The sequence below is a fragment of the Onychostruthus taczanowskii genome, unplaced genomic scaffold, assembly GCF_017590055.1.
Source record: "Onychostruthus taczanowskii isolate IOZ18803 unplaced genomic scaffold, ASM1759005v1 scaffold63, whole genome shotgun sequence".
Taxonomy (NCBI): domain Eukaryota; kingdom Metazoa; phylum Chordata; class Aves; order Passeriformes; family Passeridae; genus Onychostruthus; species Onychostruthus taczanowskii.
Genome location: NW_024504012.1, coordinates 1,751,978 through 1,774,476, shown reverse-complemented (window position 1 = coordinate 1,774,476; position 22,499 = coordinate 1,751,978). Strand labels below are relative to the sequence as shown.

The 22,499-nt window shown below is 43.1% G+C and overlaps 1 protein-coding gene across 1 annotated transcript in view; it reads left to right on the top strand.

Moving 5' to 3' along the window:
- The first annotated feature begins 3,820 nt into the window (after nucleotides 1–3,820).
- ABL2 (ABL proto-oncogene 2, non-receptor tyrosine kinase) overlaps nucleotides 3,821–22,499 on the top strand; it is a 44,789-nt gene continuing 26,110 nt past the window's right edge. The window contains exon 1 of the mRNA XM_041419996.1: nucleotides 3,821–4,141. Within this exon, the coding sequence (XP_041275930.1) occupies nucleotides 3,964–4,141 (178 nt within the window). The 5' untranslated portion in view covers nucleotides 3,821–3,963. The remainder of the gene's footprint in view (nucleotides 4,142–22,499) is intronic.

The following is a 22,499-nucleotide window of genomic DNA, read 5'->3' as shown; positions in this document are numbered from 1 at the left end:
ACACAGGTATCCCTCAATCAGGCCTCTGCTGTTCTGCTCACTTAGCAAAAACCTTAACTAATATATCTGCATCCTAAATACTAGTCAAATATTTCACACACATCTGTTTCTCTGTACAGCTTTGGTATACAGAAGGTATATGATCTGGAAGAAGAGCAAAGATTACTGCTAGAATTAATTTTTAAGCTGCCACCAACATCCTTCTAGCTAATTTTTCCTATGTTACAAATAAAAACTGCCCAGTTAACTCAACAGTCAGGCTCAGGAGTCTCCAATTTGTCCACAGGCTCCTTCTGGCACAGAACCCACCCTTCAGGCAGATGACAGCTAGACTGTCATGCACAGCATGACGTAAGACTGCTCAGCCAGCAATTTTTTGAGTGTGTGATTTTTGGAGCACACTGTGGATGAGGAGCAAATGCATTGTCAGTGCTTATAAGAAGCTTCAAGAAATGGATATACCATTAATATTTAAAGTCAATTCAGAAGTGTTTCTACAAATACCACGTTTGTTGTCAGGCACATGACTGTAACCTCAATGCTGCCTTGGGCCTTTTTACCACTTACTTGAACAGCTCATGAATGGCAGATTGACTGGAAACCCAAAATCGCCAGGACAGTAACTGTTACTGATGCCTCATTAACGGATGGTGCCAGACCTCTTCACAAGAAATTACCCTTGAAAAACAGCCTGTTCCTGATGCTTCATGAGGCTGATAGCATCACAGCTGACAAAAATAGATAGCATTGGTGCAGGTTTTACCTCTTGGCTTTGCATGGTTAATAACCATGACACTCTGTGAAGTAAATACTTACTAGCCTCCATTTTTAACAACAAGGAACAGTGTGGCTCAGTGTCATCAGTAACTCAGCAGCACAGAGTTCTTTTCAGTTTGGGGAGTTTCTTGTTTATATCCCCATTGCGCTTCTAGCAGGGACCAGAAGAGCTGTCACCAATCAAGGCATCCCCTGTTTGTATGACACCATAAAAATGATGTTGCTGAGGGGACCAAGTGGGGCACAGTCTGACATTCTGGCTTGTTCAGCACACATCAAGCAATGGCTGGAGCTCTGAGCTGGAGCTCCTTCTCTCTTTTTACAGGGTACAGCATGATCTTTAAAAACCATTATACAACAGCAAAAACCCCATGCTGCTGCCCTCTTCTCCTTGCAACAAGCCTTCTTAGAAAGTCCCTGCCTGAACCCATCCCCAGGAAAGATGGTTTTGTGTGTCAGAAAAGTTTCCTGCAGTTGGACATTAATGCAATCCACAGCAAGCTGTTCTATGTGCAGAAGGGGCTGGGAGAGAAAATGAGGGATTTCATGAAATCTGAGGAATAAGAATACTGCTTAAATCCAATTCTCCTTGGTGCACTTGCATATAACAGTCTCTTGACACTTGTATCTTCTTTTAAAATACTAATAGCCTTCCTCTGGATAGTTCTTCACGATCAGCAAGTAAAAAGCATTAGGAAAGAAAAACAGTATTTCTGTTGATTTTTAAAGAGTGGCTCTATGCTACGTGGCAACTGCAAATGGCACGAGGGAGTTCTGTGTTTGTTGTCTCTAGTCTCCAGAGAACATATATTTTGTTTATAAGGCAAACGATTTATAAATGCCAAATCCTGCAAATTCTAGCTGGAATGAGACCAAGAAATAGCTCCACTGCAGAGTTTACCATGGGCTGGTTCTGCCCGAGACTGCCCATTCTGTAGGAACACCCTCTGCTCATATCCACATAACCATGTCCGTACAAGGTCCTGGACTTGGCACCATGTACCCCGTGCTGCTCCCTGGATGTTCCCAGCACTATTTTAAGAACTGTTTTGTTGTGTGATATTAGCAGGTCTGTTTGTAATTCCCGATCTCCCAAATGTTCTTAGTTCTTTAATTTAGTGAGTTAAGGCATTTCTGGCTCCATGTGCTCCTCATTCCCATTTACTCCATGCAGCCTGTCAGAGTACACATCAGTCCAGTGGGACGAGCCACCCCTATTTTAGGCAAATTATTATTGCAGCAGGGCTCAGTTTGAGTACATGCACCAGGATGGACCTCCTGGGAAGGTAAACATGAGCTTAGATTCCTGTCACTGAAAGCTGGCTTTCGCAAAGCTCTGAGAGAAATGTCGCCTCACCTTCCCAGCACAGGACAGCGACACAGAGGTTAGAAGCTGGTTGGCCCTGCGTGTTACCAAGCCAATTTGTCACTGTCACATCAGTTCTCAGTGGTAAGGGCATCTGAGGGGAGCGGCACTGCAGCTCATCCAGGATGAAGCAACATTACCAAGACATTGCTGAAATAGTTGCTAGCATGGAGAGAGAAGTACTTCCAACTGCCCAGCTCCTTTAAACTGTGATGAGCACCATTATCTTTCAGGAAAAAACCTCCTGCTCCTGCCTTCTGCTTTGATTGGAGCACCTTATGCTAATATTACAGAAGGTGAAACAAATTGGTTTACTAATTAGTTACAGAATTGAGTGTATGTTCAACCACCCAACAACAAGAAGCTGCTGCCAACCACTCTGGATGTTATTCACACAGCAGTGCTTTCCTCCTCCTCCATGCCCTTGGCCAGGACAACAAGTCCTGGTGGGAGCGCCAGGAATCAACCCAGAGCCTGGTAACCCACGGAGATCACAGAATGAATTATGTGGGAAAAGACCCTGAGCTCATCAAGTTCAACCTGTGACCTGACACCACCGTGTCAACCAGTGAGTGGTGAGTGCCACATCCAGTCTTTCCATAAACACCTCCTGACAGTGACTACACCACCTCCTTGGCCAGTCTATTCCAAAATCTGATCATGCCTTCTGTGAAGGAATTCATCCTAATGAATATCCAACCTGACCTTCCCCTGGCACAGCTTCAAGGTTGTGTCTTCTTGCCCTGTCCTTTGCTGATGGGGAGAAGAGGCCGACCCTCACCTGGCTACAACAACCTCGTTGTGCACAGCTTAGGACAAGCCCACTGCTGCTCCCTTCCACAGCTGGGCACACTGCCCTGGCTTTACTCTCATGCTGCTCATTGTAGGCAAACCAGCCCGGCTGTAGCCTAAAGGGACAGTGGTGCTCGGGCTGGGGCAGCCTTGAGGCCACGGCCATTGCTAGACAAAGTTCAAGAAGTATTCTGGACGACAGTCTCAGGTTTGGTTCTTGGGGCTGTCAGGTCCGAAAGATGGACCTGATGGGTCCCTTCCATCTCAGGGGATTCGGTGATTCTCCTGGGCTGCTGCTCATGGCCAGGATGGGAGGCCTCTCCTGGGGCGTGATCTGGCGAGTCACCCGAGTGGCTCTTGCCCCTCATCCCATGTCCAGGTGCATTCCCTCGTGTGCCCGTCCCCACTGATGTGCGTGCCTGTGGCAGTGCCAAGAGGATGGTGCCAAACTCTTCAGTGGTGCCCAGAGACGGAAGAAGGAGCAATGGCCATAAACTAAATCACAAGTAATTCCACCTCAGCATGAGTAAGAACTCCTTTACATTGAGGGTGGCAGAACTAGAACAGGCTACCCAGGGAGGGTGTGGAGTCTCCCTCCCTGGAGAAATTCAAAACCCTCCTGGACGCGTTCCTGTCACCTGCTCCAGGTGACCCTGTCTTGGGCCTGGGTGATCCATAGAGCTGCCTTCCAACCCAAACAACCCTGGGATTCTGCGTGCCGCGGGAGGGCGGTCTGGGCTGGGGGCGGGGGGGGGCAGCCGCCCTCCCTCGATCCCAGCTTCCCTTCCTCCCTCCCTCCCTCCTTTCCTCCCTCGCTCCCTCCCCTCCCTGGGCGGACCGGAGGCGGCTGCGGGAGCCGCTCCGTCCCCGCTCCGCCGGCGCTCTGTGGTTTAAGATGGCGGCGGGGGCTGCGGGGGCGAGCCCGTGAGCCCCAGCCCGGAGCTCCGCGGGAGCCGCCGGGACCGGCCGCGGAAGGACCGGGGCGCGCCTGCCGGGCCGGGAGCGGCGGGATGTGAGCGCGGCCCGCCATGGGGCAGCAGGTGGGCCGCGTCGGGGAGCCGGGCGCGGGGCTCCAGCAGCAGCAGCAGCCGCCGCAGCAGCAGCCGCGGGGTCTGCGGGGGAGCAGCGCGGCCAGGCCGGCGAGCCGCCGGCGGGAGGCGGCCGGGCGCTCCGCAGAGGGAGGATTCAATGTCTTCACCCAGCACGGTGAGCGGCCGGGGCGAGGGGGAAAGGGGCGCGATCGGCCTTCCTCCCCTCCCTCTTTTGTTGTGGTGGGTTTACTGGGGGAGGGGAGAGGCAGGCGAGGGGAGCGGGGCCGCCACGTCCCGGGGGATGCTTGTCCCGGCCCCCACGTCCCGAGGGATGCTCGCCTTCGGAGGAGCTTCCCCCCCCACACCCGCTGGAGTTGGGGATCGGGACTGCCCGCCAGCCACAGCGGGAGCGAGGTGGCACCGCCGGGGATCGGGACCTGCGGGGTTCGGTCGCTGTCACCGCGGCGATTCCGAGCTCTGGTTCTGTTTACAAAGGTGAAGGTAACATGTGCCTTGTCCGACTGTTTGCCGAGGCGTTTGTGACTTGCCGTTGTATATCTGTGGGACTGTCTCGGTCCTGACAGAGCGAACAGTTTCGTTTTGACTGGGGTATTATAGCTGCCATCTGATTTTAGGTTGAAGTTTTTGCCTGTCCACTTCTGTTCTTACTGCTATAAACCAAGACTGGAAATGTTTCATGTACACGTCTCTAGAAGAACCCACACACCTTTAAATCTCCTTTGTAACAATGTTTCTTTTTTTTTTTTTTTAACATATATATATATACTTACTTGTGCTTTATGTTGCCAAGTTTTGGAACATAAGATCAACTGAAACCTGTCTGCCTTGACAAGCATGTTGAGAGTAGATGTGCGGACGCATCTCAGATCTTAAAGACCTGAATCAGCTCTGGAGAGCTTGGCTGGCTTGGCTTTAAGTGGAGAGAGAGTTGTCAGTGTTTATAAAGCAAGGCTGCTTCTGACAATACACATTTTCTTTTGCTCAATAGAATGAGCTCAGGCAAAAAGATTAAGGAACTTGCAACCAGCGGTCTAAAAGTAAATAGCATCTTCTGTGATTGCTGACATGTAAGTATCTATCAAAACAAGAGCACAGCACTAAATCTGGTTCTTAAAAATCTCAGTGTTATCACAGCTTTTGAGTTCAGGGAGCAGTATCAGTTTTAAAACCAAAACAGAACATGCTTTCTGAGTGCCTGACCCACAGTTAAACTAAGAGTTGTTATTTTATTGCAACTTCACGTTTTACTCTTTGTATTTTTGTATGTTAAAAGGCACTTTGGCTAAAACATTGCTATCACAGACTGCACACTCAGTGTTAAGGACATCTCAGAAGTTATGCACATACCCCACTTCTTTCAGTGGGGTGTGTCTAAGTCTTTACTAGCAGAGCAAGAATGCTGCAGAGGCTGCTGTGTACACTCCTGCTGATGTCAAGCTGTCTTCTCATGCTTTGGTACCAGGATGACTCTTTGGTTCCTGCTCTTACAAGGCAAGGACAGAAAGGACGTTTGTGGGAAGTGCATTACAGCATGTGGGGATGTGTAGTGACTTCCCAATAACACAGTTGACACTGACTCAAGCACTTCTTTGTGTTATTGCTGCATGTTTTGGTAGTAATTTAGTTCAGCATCTTGAACAATTCCTTCTAGCTCCTCCCCACACCCTACTAAATTTCAAAGGTGGACAGTAGGGAGAATTATTTACATGTAGTGGCAGGGAAATGGAGAGGAAAAGCTTTCTGAAGCATGCATGCACAGCAAGAAGACAAATTGTGTGCCCTGCTAGCCCTTCTGCTCTGTCTTCCATAGAATGAGAAACAAGAATGAGCCTGGAAGGCCAACACACTGAATAAAACTGTTCAGTACCACATAAAAAGAACATTGCTCTGGGATAAGAGTGATTGTATCTTTCAAAATAATTTCTCTACTGTTTATGTTGCTTAGGGTATCTGCTTCAGTGGTAAGGGAATGGATGTAGCTTTATTTAGGGTCTTTACTTAGGACTATTTTCCTTCCAGACTGTAAAGGAAGGTGTGTCTTAAAAACAAGAAACAGGTTTTTATTCTGTTAGATTATGTGGAAGGGGTGGGACTTTTTGGCAACCCAGGTTTTGAGTGGTTCAGAGCAGGCTTCAAACTCCTCTTCCATCTTGGTGAATGCCTTAGCTGTGTTAAATTGTTTCCTGATTCCATTCACATTTTACTAGGTATGAGTTGACAAGTCAATATTAATAATCTGTAGCAAATGCTAGTAAAGTTGGGTATCTTTTGGAATACTTGTCTTGGGCAAAAACTAAAATGCATGTAGTGTTCCTACATCTGGAGTTCACTTCCTTTGTCAGAGAAACTGTTTCCTGTGATCCTGACTCTCCTTGTCCAAGGGAATTTTTTATCATCAACTTGTATTCTTATTTTTCATTTAATGACCTTGCTCTCTTATTTTACCTAGCCAGCAGCAAGCCAGGTTTTCTTTAAGTGAGTCATATGCTTCTGCTGCTGAGATGCTCTGGTTGCTGGTGGTATTACTTGATCCAGATACCACTTTTCTAGTAATTTCTTTCTGAACGCGACCTTCCATCCTGTTTCTGGGACATGTATTCACAGTGTATGGAAAGTGATGGCAAAAGCACAGGATTGTGGGTTAGCACCCTTGGACCAGTGGCTAAACCAGCCAGTCCCAGGATAGGGCTGGATTATCTCCCTTCCTTGGCTTTCCTTGATGCAGTCATGGATGTGAAGAAGACAACCCGTTTATAAATCCCTAGCTTGTGTTGTCAGCTTTCCTACCACGTTGTGCCAGCAGCAAACCTTGCCGAGTACTCCTGCCAAGGTTCATTTTCAGGGGTTGCTTCTTCTGGATTGTTTATGAAAAGGGTGGAAATAAACAATGTTTTCAGCCTCAGACCCATTTTGCTACAGGATTTTGAAGAGCAGTTTGAGTCAAATGGATGAAGTGTAAAACCCTTTCCGCTAAGCTACTGGAAATCTGAGACAAACATTTTCACCCTGCTGACTTGAACTATAGATGTCCTTGAAAATCAAGAGATTGAGTAGAGCCAATTTGTCCCATGATTATTTGCTGGGTTACAGTTTGTGTGGCAGAAGCTCTACAGGAGAGATACTACCTACTTCAGGATGTACTTTTGGAACAAAGAATTTGAAGATGTTTTCTGTTTTATGGAAAGAGCAAGGGATCTGCATTGTGGCACCCCACTATTCCATCATGAGAACAGACACCTAGACTGTTGGGGCTTTCAGCTCACTGTGGTATTGAGTGCTGTGTGTGACATTGAGTAGGAAAGTCCTAAGCAAGCTGATACACTCATGGGATTCCGTTAGTTATGGAGCGGAGTTCTCCAGGATGCAAGAAGATAATAATGGAATTTGCAGTCTTCTGCAATTAGCCCTTCTAAACACCCCTTTGTGAGCATTCCTGGCATGTTGTCAGTGACTTACAAAAGCAGGCTGTGGATTGTAAGCATGTTGGTTACTGTTGGTGTAGTAGAAAGGATGAGTGTGAACACGAGGATTGTTCAAACACTGGTGTTCCCATGTGCACTCCATCAGAATTCATGAGTACCACAGGGACAGCTCGAGAGGGAAGAGCTGCAGTGAACAGTACTTAAACCAAGTTCTTACAGATCAACAACCAGCAAAGACAAGAAGTGCTTGCATTACAGGATGAGATTTCCCTTCCAGAGAAGGAACTGGCGAGTGAAGAGGGAAGTCAGTTATCTCCTTATCCTTTTAGAAATTTGTTTGAGGAAAGGGGAACAAGCAGCAACAACCAACAACTTCCAAGCTACATGGACTCTACTGAGCTGCTTTGACCTTTGAACAGTGACACTTGTAATTTTCTTTCAGAACAGCACTGATAACAGCCTACTGTACCAAGATACTCTTTGGAATGGTGTTAGCATGCTTTTCATCTCCAAAAAGACTTGCTGAGTGTTGTAGAGCACATACTGCAGGAAAATCAGATTATTTAAATCCTGGCTGGGAAGCCTTTGCAATACCTGTTTGCAATACTGCTACAGTTGCCTTGGTGATATATTTTGGGGTAGTGGAAGGCTCTGCCACACTTGAGCTTTTGATCCAGCAGGCACAGGACATTTGTTCCCTGTTTTGTTTTCTAGAGGAGGAGTTTAGCAACCTTTTATTATGTGCATCAAGGTCAGGCTAGATAAGCCTATACTTTTAAAAATAAAATTATCATTAAAGCTCCCCTAAGGCAGTCAGAGTGCTATGACACATGATAAAAACATTCTAAAATAGGAAGAAGCATAAATAACACTGTCCCTTTGAAATTCTGAAACTGAAAAGCTGGATGCGGGAAAATGGAAAGAAGGAGAGAAAATAGGGTCAGTTTAACAACTGCACTTTGTGGGCTGCCTAAAATGTTCTTTATTCTTCATCCCAGTGAAATGCAGCAAGCTCAGGCCAGAGCTACTTGCCCACAGACTTTCCTGTCAGTAAATACCCCGTGCAGATGGAACATAATCACTGTATTCAGTGCCTGGCTTTTTGTACTGTAAATCAGAAATCTTGTGGGACCACAATATATAAATAACTCTTAACTAATTATTTGAGGAATAAAGGACAGTTCAGCTGAGTGTCTAGAGGAACATCCCTTGTAGAACACGAATTTGTAGGCATATTCTCTATTGCATCCTTCTCCATGATATCTAAATTATTCCTGCAGATCCACTGCATTAAATATTGATTTTTATACCTTGTGCTAAGCTGGTATTTTTGCATAATGAATTTTGCCAAAGAGAGGAGACTACCAACTCAATGGAAAGGACAATCTAATACTGACTACTGATCTAATTCTTTTCACATAGACAGAGAACACAGTCTGAAGAAGGTAAGACTGAAATGAAGTTACCTCTAAAGGTTTTTACTCAGAACCAACTTAAAAATCAAATTTCAAAGCCCAGACATATCTCTAACTTCTCAGTTCTCCCCATGTAGCAGATGGTGTGGTACAAGTTGTTCTAGCAATATTTCACAAACTTGCTATTGCTTGCAAGTGCAATGTTTTACAAAAAAAAAATAAAATTGTGGGATTTTTTTTTTGGAATTAAGGACATGGCCAAGTGAACAAATCAGTGGAAAATGAACAGGGACACACAAGCAAATTGTTACAAGTGTCTTAAACCATCCTATTTTAATCTAGTGGGATCACCAGCTCACATAATTAGAGTGGGGAGAGTTGGACTATCTCCTGGAGATGCTCTAGCAGGGCTGGCTTCAGGAATATTTTATGGCTGGTACTTATTACAGATTCTGGGACAGTAAGCCTGAAACCATGTTTTCTGTGGTGTTCAGGAGGAGTGACCTGCTCTGTGACCCACTTCAGCATATATCATGTTTGTTTGTTCCTAAAGCAGGCCAGTCCTTGCCCAAGTCAAGCTGTACTTTGCAGGTCTTTGTTTTATAGTTAAAGCCAGACGATCGTTAGCATGATTTATTCTAGCTCATTTCTCTTAGTTGTCACAACTTAATGTTTCCAGGATACTTACTATCCGTAAACTGCCTTCTAAGTACTGCTGACAGCTGACTAATTTACAGTCATAAGAAACTATCAAAATCCAACTAATACAAAACAAGAACCAGCACTTTGTACTCACTCCAGTAAGGATGCGAGGGGAAGTTGTTAAAAGTAATACAGCTGGCTTTTGTGTGGTGGCTTGCAGAGCTCGTTTTCACCTGGTTTCAAAAAGCCCGGGATGGATGGATGGATGACCACAGACCAAAGCCTCAGGTGCATCCTGTTTCCAACCTGGTCTCCCAAATCCCCCAGCCATTAGCAGTGGTCCAGGAGTCTGTAATTACAGGTGACACGAGGCTTGCAGTGCACATAGCCCCAGGACTGGCTTTGCAGGTGAATCTGCAGTGTAGGCGTAGAGTTTCCTTCTTAAGAGCCTTCAGCACAGTATTTACTGGTAAAGAAATACTTCTCTTAGTTGTTTGGGCCACTAGCAGCCTCCTTTCCTCCACACAGCAGAAAAAAAAACTTGTGCTGAGGTGCAGGAGCATTGACTTGCTGGGTCTGAGGTCACGGTTTTCTCACCGTTACTGCATCATCCTTCACGTTTCTCTGGCTTTGTGGTTATGAAATACTTTATTTTAAAGGCTGATCTTGGTATAACCCATAGAGATTGTTCTCTCTGGAATAAGTGACACTTACAAAACCATTGAGGCTTCCTGTTGGTAACGCTGCAAACCACAACAACAAAGCTTAGTTCTATTACCCATATCTGCTTCGGAAGTTGCCTGTGCTTTGTGGGCTCTCCATAGAGACATGAGCATCTCCCAGTACGCTTGCCTGTCTGCAGCTGGGTGTAAATTAACTTTTTAACAGGCGGCTTTCAGTAGCAGCTAATTAAGCAGAACAATTTAGAGGTCTGTTAAACATACTTCTTTACTTATTTTTCAAGAAATTCCCCTCCTTTTATAGCCAAACATTAACCTCAGAATCTTAATCTTACTAAGATACTTGAATTAAAAATAACTACCTGTATTAATAAATTTGGAGCTTCACTTACATTAATTTGAAAGTTTTCTGTGACAATAGTGATGCAAGAATTGGGACTACAGTTAGGTAAGAAAAGTAGCTCTTAAATGAAGGAACACTCATTTTTCTATAGGACAGCATGCCTCATCCTTTATTTTATAATGCTACTGAGTTGGATCTTGGTCTCTTTCGTGGTTTGTATGGTGTTTTCTTTTTTTTTTTTATTTGCTGTTGAAGTGAAATGGAAGTAGCTGCTTCTTGTTATAAGCTGTATATGGCAAAGGCATAGGGGAACCATCTCCTGCTGCTTTTGGGTCAAATTAGCAATTGAATTATAGGATAAGAGGATGAGAACATTCTGGGTTTGTGACCCTGTGCACTTCCATGTCCATTTCTCCTTTGTTTCTCTAATGGTAATCCCAACAACAAAGCATCAGGCATGTCTTGGCTATTCCTATTTGTTGTCATCTCAGTTAAGATCAGCACGGTGGCTAGTTTTGAAACAGGTTTCAGGCTTGCTTCTGGTTGAAAGAAATTGCGTGAATATTGGCTAAATTTTATGAATATTATACATTTTGGAGCATGTAGCATAGATTATGAAGTGTTCCTGTTCTTCAGATTATGTTTTCAGTTAGACTAATTTTTTTTTAAAAAGTTAGCTGCAGAGAGTGGTGCTCCTCAGCAAACACACCAAAACCTACAGGAACTGCAAAGTGAAGAGACATTTTCCCATCACAAATCTGTGTACACTCCAACATGGCCCGGGCTAGGAGCTTGTTTAAATATTATCATATCCAAGTAGATTGGTATTACCTCCTACATTAACCCTAAATATCAGAGATCTAAAAGGTGTTTACAGAGCGCAGATCTGTTTTCTAGACAAACCCCCAAAATATTTATACATTCTGATTTCATAGCCCCTGGATTGTGAAGATAGCCCTTCAAACCCAAGGTGGAGTGTTAATTAATATAATGAGGCCTTCCTTAGCCTGCAAGGTCAGCTCAGTTTCTCAAGATTATTTCCAAGCCTTTGCTGCTCAGAGTTGGTTTTGCTAACCAGCAGTGTCACAGAGTTAACAAGACTGTTCAGTTTTACTGCTGCTATTCAAAAACCCGTGGGAGGCTGCACGACTGATGAGAATATCAATTTTGGGCTGCTGCTTAGGAAAGCCAAGACCAGAAATAGAGCTAAGGTACAGCTGTAATGGTATTTCTGAAAATTGCTTAATAATAGAAGGAAACTGGAAAGATTATTTAGATTAGCCTTAAGGAGTTTAAAAAAAAAAGAATAAAGTGTTATTTCCCACCCTGCAATCTGTCAAAACTGGCCAATTAATGAAAGTGTAGTGGCTGTTGAGCAGTAAAAAAGCCTTTTTATGCCAATCTTTTAAAAATTGGTACAAATTGGGTCATCTAGGAAGAAGGAAATGCGCTGTAAGAAATATGAATAACCTTGAAGATGTTTTGAATAGTGACCTGGCTTCCTTCTTCCATTAGGTCACTGGGTGCAGCAGAACTCAAGGTTATACAGGCCTGAGCTGGTTTGTGTAAACATGGACTTAATGCTTGTGTTTAATGCAATTTTTTTTCTGAAAAGACAAGTTTAAGTTATAAGGCTTTTTCTATGGTCACTGTTCCCTTCAATACAAGTGAAAAAGAAATGACATCCATTGTCTGAGAGCTGATTTGTGGTTCATTTTCTCTTGGAAATTAAGTTTTTTCATCTATAAATTGACAAATAAAAAACCTCAGTCTAATAAAGTGGCAACTCTCAGGCTCAGTTCCTAGATACTGAAGTTAAAATAGCAAGTTTTTACAACTTGAACTGTGAATTGCTGAGTGTCCTTTGTGTGCTCTTTGAAATATTATTGTTTTTAATAAGTAGTGTTGGTAAAGTTGCTCTCCCAGTGGAAGCTTCATCAAGGCATAAAGGTTGGGGTGGAGGTGAGACCTTGAACAGGTGCTCTGAAATTGGTTTCTTTGATCATTTTGTGATGATATCTCTCAATTCTGGTTTGTTTTCAAACCTGCTTTTCACTGACTTCAATGGCATCAAGTAGGCCTGATGAGCTTTATCATTTGTGGCAGTAAAATATAAATTAAAAATAAAATAGTGAGAGCCACCTCTCTACAGGATTCCTGTGCTCTCCTCTCCTGCCTCAGAAGATGAGTAGGGTTTGGGGAGATTTTGGGATCTCTTTCTGAGGCAGGGAGATGTCTGAGCTTGGGGAGGGATGAACAGAGCTTGTGTGATCAATACCACTGTGAAACCTGTGCTCTGGCCTGATTACTCACTGAAGCACAGCAAAATACTTTTTCAGTAGTCATCAATTGTATGCACATTGTTTGGGGTTGTGTTTGTCGGGTTTACATAAGTTTATGTTGGAATAAATAGAGAAAGCAGAGGTACTTTATGAGATTAAAAAGGCTTTATCTACAGAAGATCCTTAGAATAAATAGGAAAATGGTAGTGTTTTGTAGTGCTAGTGTTTCAAGTTATATTCAGTCTTTTTTTAAGTTCAGGATCTTAACCCTGTGGATATAAGGTTTGCAATATAGATGTGGGGAAGGAGCTGATTTTTCATGTTAGAAGAAACTAGAATTTGATTTTTTTTTTTTTTTACTAATCTTAATAAATTTGAGTCTGGTATGAACTACAGAAGAACAAGAAGCCCATTTTTCCTATTTTTTTTTTTCTTCCAGAGGTGCATTAGATGCCTTGGGATTGATTTGCAAACTCAGCAGGTGTCCAAATGCTGATTGGAGTGGCTTGGCCTGCCATAGCTATCCTAAGAGATAGAAGTCCAGCAGGTCGAACCCTTGTTACATCTGCTTTGTTAGAAAATGTTTTCAGTTTTAGGTCATCATAAATAAATATATTTGAGTTCTTTAGGTGTAAAATGTACATAAAGAAGGCACTGTCCTCTAAATCAGGCTCATTGTTTGTGTGGTAATTCTTGCACTTAGAAATACAGATATGCTTAAAAAAGTTGAAATAGACCACAGGGCTTATGTCTGTCAAAGCTGAGGTTGGCTGTAGTCTTGTGCAGAAATTCAAATTCATATTTTGAATATGCCTGTATAACTTCCATCTACTTTGTTGTCAAAGGGTTGAGCTAAATTTGGACGACACTTGGCACGTGTCTTTCTTTCCATGCACACACAAGCACTGTGACAGCAGAAGCACAGGGACGTGTTCTGTGTGCCATGGCAGCACTTCTGCTCCATAAAACACCTTGTTTCTCATTTCCTGCTCGGTGGCAAAGCCTGCAGCCGCTCCTAGGTGCAGCCCGGCTCTGGAATAAAGCTCACTGGGCTCCCAGTGCCTGCTCTGCCCCAGGTGGGGACTCAGTGTAAACTTTCACATTTTCAGCTAACAAGGTAAAAGGATTGATCGCGGCTGCTCGTGCTGTTTCCAGCCTGCCACGAGAGGGTGCTCCAATGCCTTCATTTATCCATTGCTAAAAGGTTTTTTCCACTAAGAAAAGCGGGGTGTGTTATTTAACATCACTGTGTTGCAGTGCAGTGTTTTAAGTGAGTGTTGGGTTATGAAAGCAGGCGGGATCCACACAGCAAAAGGCAGATGTGGCTGTTTTAAGATGTAACAATACATGTTTATTTTGCCTTTGCCATGAAGAGCTGGGCTGTTTCCCTTTTAGTTGTTTGTTTCTGTTGGGCTTTATCCTAACTTAACTTCATCTGCCAGCAAGGGAAGTTTCCCAACTTGTTTATGTGCAAGTATGCAGACAGCTTTCGTGCATGGAAGGACATTAAATCTGATACTTTTGCTAGGTAATCTGAGCACTCAAATGAAGAATCACTTCTCCTTGCTTCTGTGCACTTCTCATCTGTGAAATTACAATTACGCTTGCTTGGTTTATGGAGCTGTTTAGACTTAATTTTGGCACAAACAAACCCAGGAAAGCTGTCTGCAGGCTAAATTAAATGTTCAGTCATACACTCTTGTCTCGTCCTGTAGGCTTTGGAGAAATGTGTTTGTTGTGGCTCTAGCCTGTATCTGAAAACATTTGTGGCGTGGTAATAGGTCCAAGGGAAGGGTAGTGTTTGTGTTAATTGTTGGACTTGAAAAGGAATCTCAAAGCACTGCACGTTGCTCAGTGTTATCTCTCAGATATCCATAAAGAGACTGAAGCTACAGTGAATTAAAACAGGGAGAGAGCTGTAGAGTAATGTCTTTGGCTGCCTAGCAGTAGGGCAATGCAAAGGGAATTGCAGGAAGCATTCATGCACTTGGGCTGGTGGCTGGCAAACAGGATCTCTGCAAGGAGATCCCAAACCTGGTGTTAAGGACATGTAATTACCAAAAAATAAGATCATCTCACACAACAATGGTGTTAGCCATTGACTGCTGAGTTGCTACACTAAATTGGGATGCATTTGTGTTTTTCTAAAAGTCATGTATTAATACATGCCAGTGAAAGGCCGTGCTAAAAGACATACATTAATCAGTCCTAAACCACACTTCTACAAAGGAGATATGAAAACCTGCTCAAAATGCAACCAAGGCAGACTTCCTGTCGTGCATACTGTCATGCAAAAGCAAAGGCATGACTTTTGGTATGCTGTAGATGCGCTTTTATTCTCCCACAAACTGTCCTAGCTTTGCTACAAAGTTGAGATGTTAGGTGCATTTCAGGCCTTGGCATCTGGTTTATTACATCCTCCCATCTATTCTTCCTCTGACAGAAAAATACTCTTCATCACACAGTTACCCCCTGAGCTGCAGGGAGGTGGGCTTGTAATTTTAAAAACCTAATCAAAGCTATTAGGCAAACAACATCTCTGTTCACAGTTAGTAGAGAAGTAGGCTTTAGTACATAGAATTTCCTATTCTCATACACCAAAGTGAAGGCTGCAACTCCAAGGGTTGCTCTTGTGCTTTTAGAAATTAGATAGTGGCCCTGTGTTGGGAGCAAGTGTCATTCCATGGACAATACTGTGTGAAATGAGGGTGTTTGATAAGGGGAAGCAGAATTGAATGTACAGGAATTGGTGCTGGTGACTAAGTAGGAAGAAAAATTCCCTTTCCTCGAAGCGTTTAGCATTCTTACTCAGCTGGTGTCTTGTCTGGAGCCATATCTATTCTGAAAATGAGACTGGTGATGCACAATGTCTTTCTCTCTGACTGTGTGCTCCTGCACAAACAAGTTTGTTCCCAGATCTTGTCAGCCTTTGCTGACAAAGGATGTCAGTTCTAGAACCTGAAATACAGACGTGCAGGAGCTTGAGAAAAGTTTCTCCCTATGAAGGTACCATCTCTCTCTCTCTCTCTCTAAATATATATATATATATATATATATACACACACACATATATAAAGATACTAGCATGAGTAAAAATCTCTGCAGTTAGGAAAACTATTTTCCACAGTAGTTAACTATTTAATTTTTTTTTCTGCACTGGGAGAGTAGTCAGTTTGTAAAAGGAAGACTCTTTTGTCACACAGAAGCGAGGCATGAGCACACAAGATGGTTTATGCAGCACATCTCTAGCAGGACTGTGGATGCAACACCCTTTCCACAGGCCCATGTTCTTTTTTCCAAGTTTGACTGTAGAGGTTTTCTATTATGCTTTGCCCCATGGCAGGTTTTTTTACCCTTTTTGATGCTTGAACTCAAAGCTATTTATTTAATCCTACTTCATTTGTGTAAGAGTAGGAGTTTTTGTTTAGACAACATCAGTAGTTGGGACAGTTTCCAGAGTCTTTTATGACTTTGACTGAAAGTGTTATTTATTAGTTAGGTAGTGTGAAGGTTTTGCAGTGAAAGCTCTGAGTATTGCACTTTAGGAAGGATCACTGATCAACACCAACTTGAGTCCTGCTCTGCCATAGCTTCCAGTTATTTAGGAAATTACTTTTGCTTTGCTTTAGACCTCCTTCATAGCACAAATTTATTCTACTACTCTGTAGGGCTGTCAAAAGAATAAAATACCAAAACTGCAAGACACTCGATATATCAAGTGCTACAAAAATATCCTGTGTAGTATCAAGCCATAATATTAGCATGCCCTGACTGAGAATGTTGTGTAGGCTGTGAATTTAATGTGTCTGAGAGTAGGCATTTACTGCTGGGTAGAGCATGGTTAGCAGCAGTGAGAGGAGTCACCCACAAAGCAGGTACAGCCCCAGCACAAGTCTGGCATTTAATACATCCTCTTGCTCTTCCATCCTTTAATTGCTAATAAAACATTTCAACAAAAATTGTGCATCTTTCTGTTTAGTTACCTGAGCAGGGGAGATGGTTAAAAATAAATCTTACTAGAATTCACATCCTCAATGGAAAAACATCATTGCCTCTTGTGACAAATCTAGAAAGCAATGATCCAGATTTAGAAAAACCTCACAGTTTGGGATTAAATACTCATGCTGCTGTTTCCTGACTGCCTCTTGACTAAAAGAAAATCGGTGGGTGACAGGTGAGCCCTCTCAACTTTGTATGGTAGCCATCATGCAACTTTAAATCTGAAAAAAAAGTGCCTGCACACCTCATTGCGAGGAGGAATGCCTGGTCCTTGGAGCGTGCTTCCAGAGACAGCTGCACAGCTAGCACATGTGTCTGCACCATGATCCCACCCCAAAGCTCCAGACAGAACCAGGAGATGAATCTCAACAGCTGCAGAAGGTTCAGTTTATGAATCTTAATTAGGGTTAGGAGTTGGTGGAGGTGTTTATTTTCATGATTATCTAGTGATGGTTGGAAGGGCTCCATATCCCAGTTCAGGTTGTCAGGGTAATGCTAATGTCTTCGTAGGGGAGGAGTTCTGAGCCTGTGTGAGTGCCACATCCCTCTAAAAATAAAGAATGCTTATGCAGACCATAGGGTTTTTCTGTGCCCTACCAGGGTGCTCTAAGTTCTCCTTCCTCTTTTCCCCTGCCCAAGTTATACATGTTTTTGCACAGGCTGATTTTTCCAGTTGTATTTTTTCTTTGAGAGGAGGGTACCACCCTTGCAGCTCCTATGACATTGGCAAAGCTCCCACAAAAACTGGTTTGAGCCCTCCACACCCAGACCTGGTTATTTTTCCTCATCAGTTTAAAAGGAAAAACCTGTATTTTATGTATTTGTCTTAGATTACAGCAGCCACCTTCATGCAGTAAAAACAAAGCCAAGACTGTCAGGTTCCCTGTTACTCCATTTTACCTGTCATTATATAGGATGCCCTACCCTTGCTTTAGAAACAGAATTGTTAGACTTCTTATGTTTTGAGTAACTTAGTTTCAACCCTGCTTCTGCAGCAGGTATCTCTTGTATGAAGTCTGTTATAAATAATCTGCCTGCAATATTCACAATACATAATTTCTAAAAGATTGACTAGGAATTTTCAAAATAAGAGGAGCAGTTTGGTTTTTTTTTGGTTGTTTTGGTTTTTTTTTTTTTTTTTTTTGGGGATTTTTTTTGGGGGGTTTTTTTTTTTTTTTTTGGTGGTTGTTTTGTTTTGTTTTGTTTTTGGTTTGGTTTGGGTTTTTTTTCCCTGTGATAGGGTGGAGTTACAAGTTGATCTAGGAAGTACCTGATCTTGAAGTAAAGTTTTACAGGATATTGCCTTCTGGTATCCTGGTCATCTGAATGGCAATATGGTAAGGCTGAATGGATGGAAACTTGTCAAAAGAGACCAATATTTGTGCCCAAAGAGTCTAGTTCTGCCAGTGAATCTGTTAGTCTAGTTTTGTAGCAATGAAGTTCTTACCCTGGCAATCTTTCAGTGCATTTTCATCAGACCCAATTCAGATGTGGACGTTCTACTCAGCAGCCACATTTGACGTTGCTGGGAAGGGGACACGCCATCTCAGATTAGTCAGTCCTTCTGAGGGCTGATTCCACTTGCTAGATTTGCTCACAACTATTTGATGTTTGCCATTACTCAGTCTCTGGCGTCAGTGCACAAGGTGTGACTCTGTATGTTTAAGTCACTGATCTTTTTAGAGGAAAAAAAATTCAAAATCTTGCTCTGTTCAGGTCCCTGCTGGATGTTCTCCATGCTCTAATTTTTTGTATATCAGTCATTGATTTGGGTGCTGTTCAGAGGCTTTCCCTTTTTGGGGCACTATTGATGATGAAAGTATGACTTTATGGGGTGTTGGTCCCACAGCCTCTGCTGATGCATCGTGCTGGAACTCCAGCATCCTTGCTGGAGGAACTTAGTGTGCTGGGTGCTTCCAATTTTCAGCTCTTGGGTCAGTTTTTCAGGGACTGATCATACAGGCTTTAAAAAATTTTAACATGGTTGTGCATGTGTTGTTTATTTTAGACTTAGAGACTTAGCTCTCAAAGCAATAATAAGTCCATATTTCCTTACCTTGCTGTTTTTGACAGTTTTGGCACTTGCTCAGCTCTATAACCTATCCAGGTTACTTCTAAGCAGCAGCAGCTCTGTTATATTGACTTTCAAGTGCTTAAAGTAGCTTGAAAATAGTGAGAAGACAGTTTCTGGCAGTGATGTAGATGAACAGGAAACATGCCATTAATTCTAAAGACCCTTCAAATAACTTTCAAATATTAATTAGCTCCTGATTCTATAAAGTCCTTCTAAGCTGAAAACCCATTTTAAACCTCAAGCACAGCAGCTTGCAGTCAGGAGTTAACTGGATCTGCCTCTGGATGCTCCATGGCTTGCCAAGGAGCAGCTCCTGGGCTGAGGCATGTCTTTGAGTTTGCCTCAAGGGTACTTTTTCCAAAGAAATTTGCAAGTTAAGTAACAATCACAGCAGCTTGGAGTTCCAAAAGAGAACTGCCTGAAAGCAGGTTTAGTGGCAGAAGCTGGCAGTGACTGACTGGCTTGTAGTAAATAAGGGGTGTCCATAAGGATGGGGTAGGGAAAAGCCCTTGGCTGGCATGGGATGGTAAATGTTCTGCTTTCTAACTGCTGTACTGGGGAGAGCTATGGTCATTTAAATATCTTCAAAATACAGGATTGCCATAGGAAACTGCTGTTAATAGTAGAAATGAAACTGAAAGGTCTCCCAAGCTGCCAAAAGCTTTGGAGTGGCTTTAATTTCCAGAACCTGGACAAAAGACGGAGACAGGATCCCTTTGCTGTAAGAGGCTGAGTCAGAGTGAGTGCAAGTTCACCATGACTTTTGGTAGCTTGACTAGCTGATTTGGAATAGGTTTGTACTTTGAGAGTCTCAAGAGGGAATGTTTTGAGAGGAGCATATGGAGGACTGCCTGTTGTCTTGGGATTTCCAACTTCAAGACAGCACCTGGTGTGCTGGTAGAGCCCAGTAGTGAGCCCTGATCCCAAAGGAAGCACTTTGTGTGGCTGGGTCCTGCAGGGATACAATACAGCCCTGTGTAATCCAAGCAGTCAGCTGTCTGACAGCCAATACAGGCCAGCAACAACTGGGAATGTTTTTCTCTGGAGTGGGAGGAAGAAGGAATGAGGTGGAACTCTGTCGAATTAGAAAAAGGAAAATATCTCAGTTGAGCAAGAGAAAGGGACCTTTCTTGGCCTTTCACACCAGAAGATGTGGGGATGCTGTAAGTTGGCACAGCCAGACTTTGGTCTCAATTTCAGTTCAAAGTGGACATTTCATAAAACAACACTCCCAAATGAAGCACTCTTACATAGCTCCAGCTCCCTGCAGCCAGCTGTATGGCACAACTGGCAGAAGTCTTGCCATGAAACCAAATGTAGCAATGCCCTTTTGTCAGAGCCTTTTACTGGCTCTGTGGAAAAGCATCTTGCTATGCCCAGTAAAATCCACCCAAACTGCTGTTGTGGATGGATGCAGTTTAGGAACTAACCAGTGCTTTCCAGAGCAAAAGGAAACCAACTGCTGAGTGAGCCACAATGTTACACCTCCCACTGGGAATTTCCAGCCCTTTCCCTCTTCCTTCCTCCTCAGAATATATATAGTAAATACACTAAATTGAGCACTGGGGGTGGTGGCATCCAAAGGCAGGAGCTGTAGCAGAGGCTGAGTGGCCCCAGTTAAAAGTAGCTGACAATACCATGACCAATCCTGTGAGCATCCCAGTCATACCACCCGTCCTGGCAGCAGGGGAGATGCCTCAGACAGCTATGCTGGTATTGAGTGGGAGGAAAGCTCCTTAAATAACCACCAGTGGCTCCTGTTCCCTCAGTGTGTCAACACTAAGTTGTTGTTTTATTCTCTGAACAGGAAAAATTAGTCAAGTCATTGTGTGGCAAGCAAGTGACAGAAATGAAATAATGTTTTTTGCTTTTTCTAGCTGCTGGATCTGTTTTAGCACACAGCAGACACTTTCCTTGTCATTTTGCATTTCTATTCAAACACCTCCAAACAGTGGATGAAAACCAGAACAGAAGAGGAATAGATTTGGGTAAAATCAGGGGAGTAGCATTCTATTGAACCTCATCACTGACTGCTCCAAAAGAACGCTTATCTAGGTTTTGGGTTTGGAATACCTGCATTTTGAGGGGGTAAGGCAGCATTGGTGCCTTCCCCATCAGTGTTCATCTTTGCATATGGTTAAATTACAGTTCATAATCCATTATTGAAAAGCCTTACTCTTAATATACCCTGTTTGCCTCTTCTTATTCCAGGTGAGTAGCAAGTGTTGTTTTGGTGCAAAATCAACAAAATAGGATTTCATTTAATAAGTATTGTCTCACAGCCCGTTACAATCCTAGATAATTCCAAACAACTGTTTTCCTCTTTCATATTTCCCCAGCACCAGGAAGGGATGTTGGCAGTGGTATGGAAAAACAAACCATTAGTATTCAGGTTGGCATTGTAAATTGGCAGCAGATCTCAGCTCTTTTGGGGATTTGTCTTTTGACAAATTGTTAGATACATCTGAAATTGTAACTACATCCCTTAAGATGTTTGTTTGTCTGTAGACCAGATTCTGTCCTTGCTAGCCAAATTGAAGGTTAGTCTAAGCATTTTCCATGCAATTTTTGCTTTTTGAAATGGCAATAATGAACCTAGGCAAAAGATGTGGCCGAATGTGTCTGGGGAATTAAGTCATTCATTTCCACACTGTTGTACTTTGTTTGCTTTTCTTTACTGCTCTGAAAACAAATTAGTAGAAAAAACATCATCTGCAAGATAGTTTTGCTCTGTTGGCATCCAGGGACAGTCAAATTTTCCTCCTCTTGGGTTATTGCTCCCTAGAGCAAATGATGCTTTCTTTAACTAGTCTCCTAGTTCAGCAGTCTTCTAGTTTCCTTTGCAAGGTAATTTTTATCTTTTTTCTTAAAGTGCTCCTCACTTTAGGATAGTAATATCTGTTGACTTAATCAGACCATACACTACTAACCACTGTTTGTAATATATAACTTGTTGGAAGACCTCAATTTTTTTACTGAATAGGGTCTAGAAATGAAGAAACTCTCAGACAGGAATAAAGTCTTTTACTCAGCTTTCTAACTTCCCTTAAATTCAGCTGTTTGTTGGGATTTTTTTAATTGAAAGAAGCTATGACAAATGATGTGAAGAAGAAAGCAAATGGCAAGTGCTAAACTGGCTTGCAGGAGGTTGAAGCAGCAGAACAGGATTCATTGTGATCATGTAGAAGGTGGAACGTGGAGGAAGATGGTTCTGCCTTGGCATGTGAGGTATTAGGTCCTGAGCTGCCCTTGTAACAGCAGGAATCCATTTCTGAGCTGTAATAAGACATATCATGACAAAACATTTAGAATCATAGGCTCTCTGTGGCCTGGAGGAGAGGTGGCTGAGGTAGAATGAGATAAGGGCTTACAAAAATCACGAGTAGCAGAGAAAGCACCTACAGGTACTGATTTGGGATTTGCCTTGTAGAGACTGAGGATCATCAAATGACATTAGGAGATGTCCTGAACAGTCAGAGCCTTTTCTTTGTTCATCAAGGTGCTGTGAGCTCTTGCTACTGTGGCAGCAGGCTTTTGTTTATGTGTGAGGTTAGTTTGCCATACTTCAGACAGCAACTGGACAAAATAAGGCCTGTCAGGAAGTTTAACTGCAACAACACAAGCTCTGGCTCAGAAACACCTCGAGTACAACACG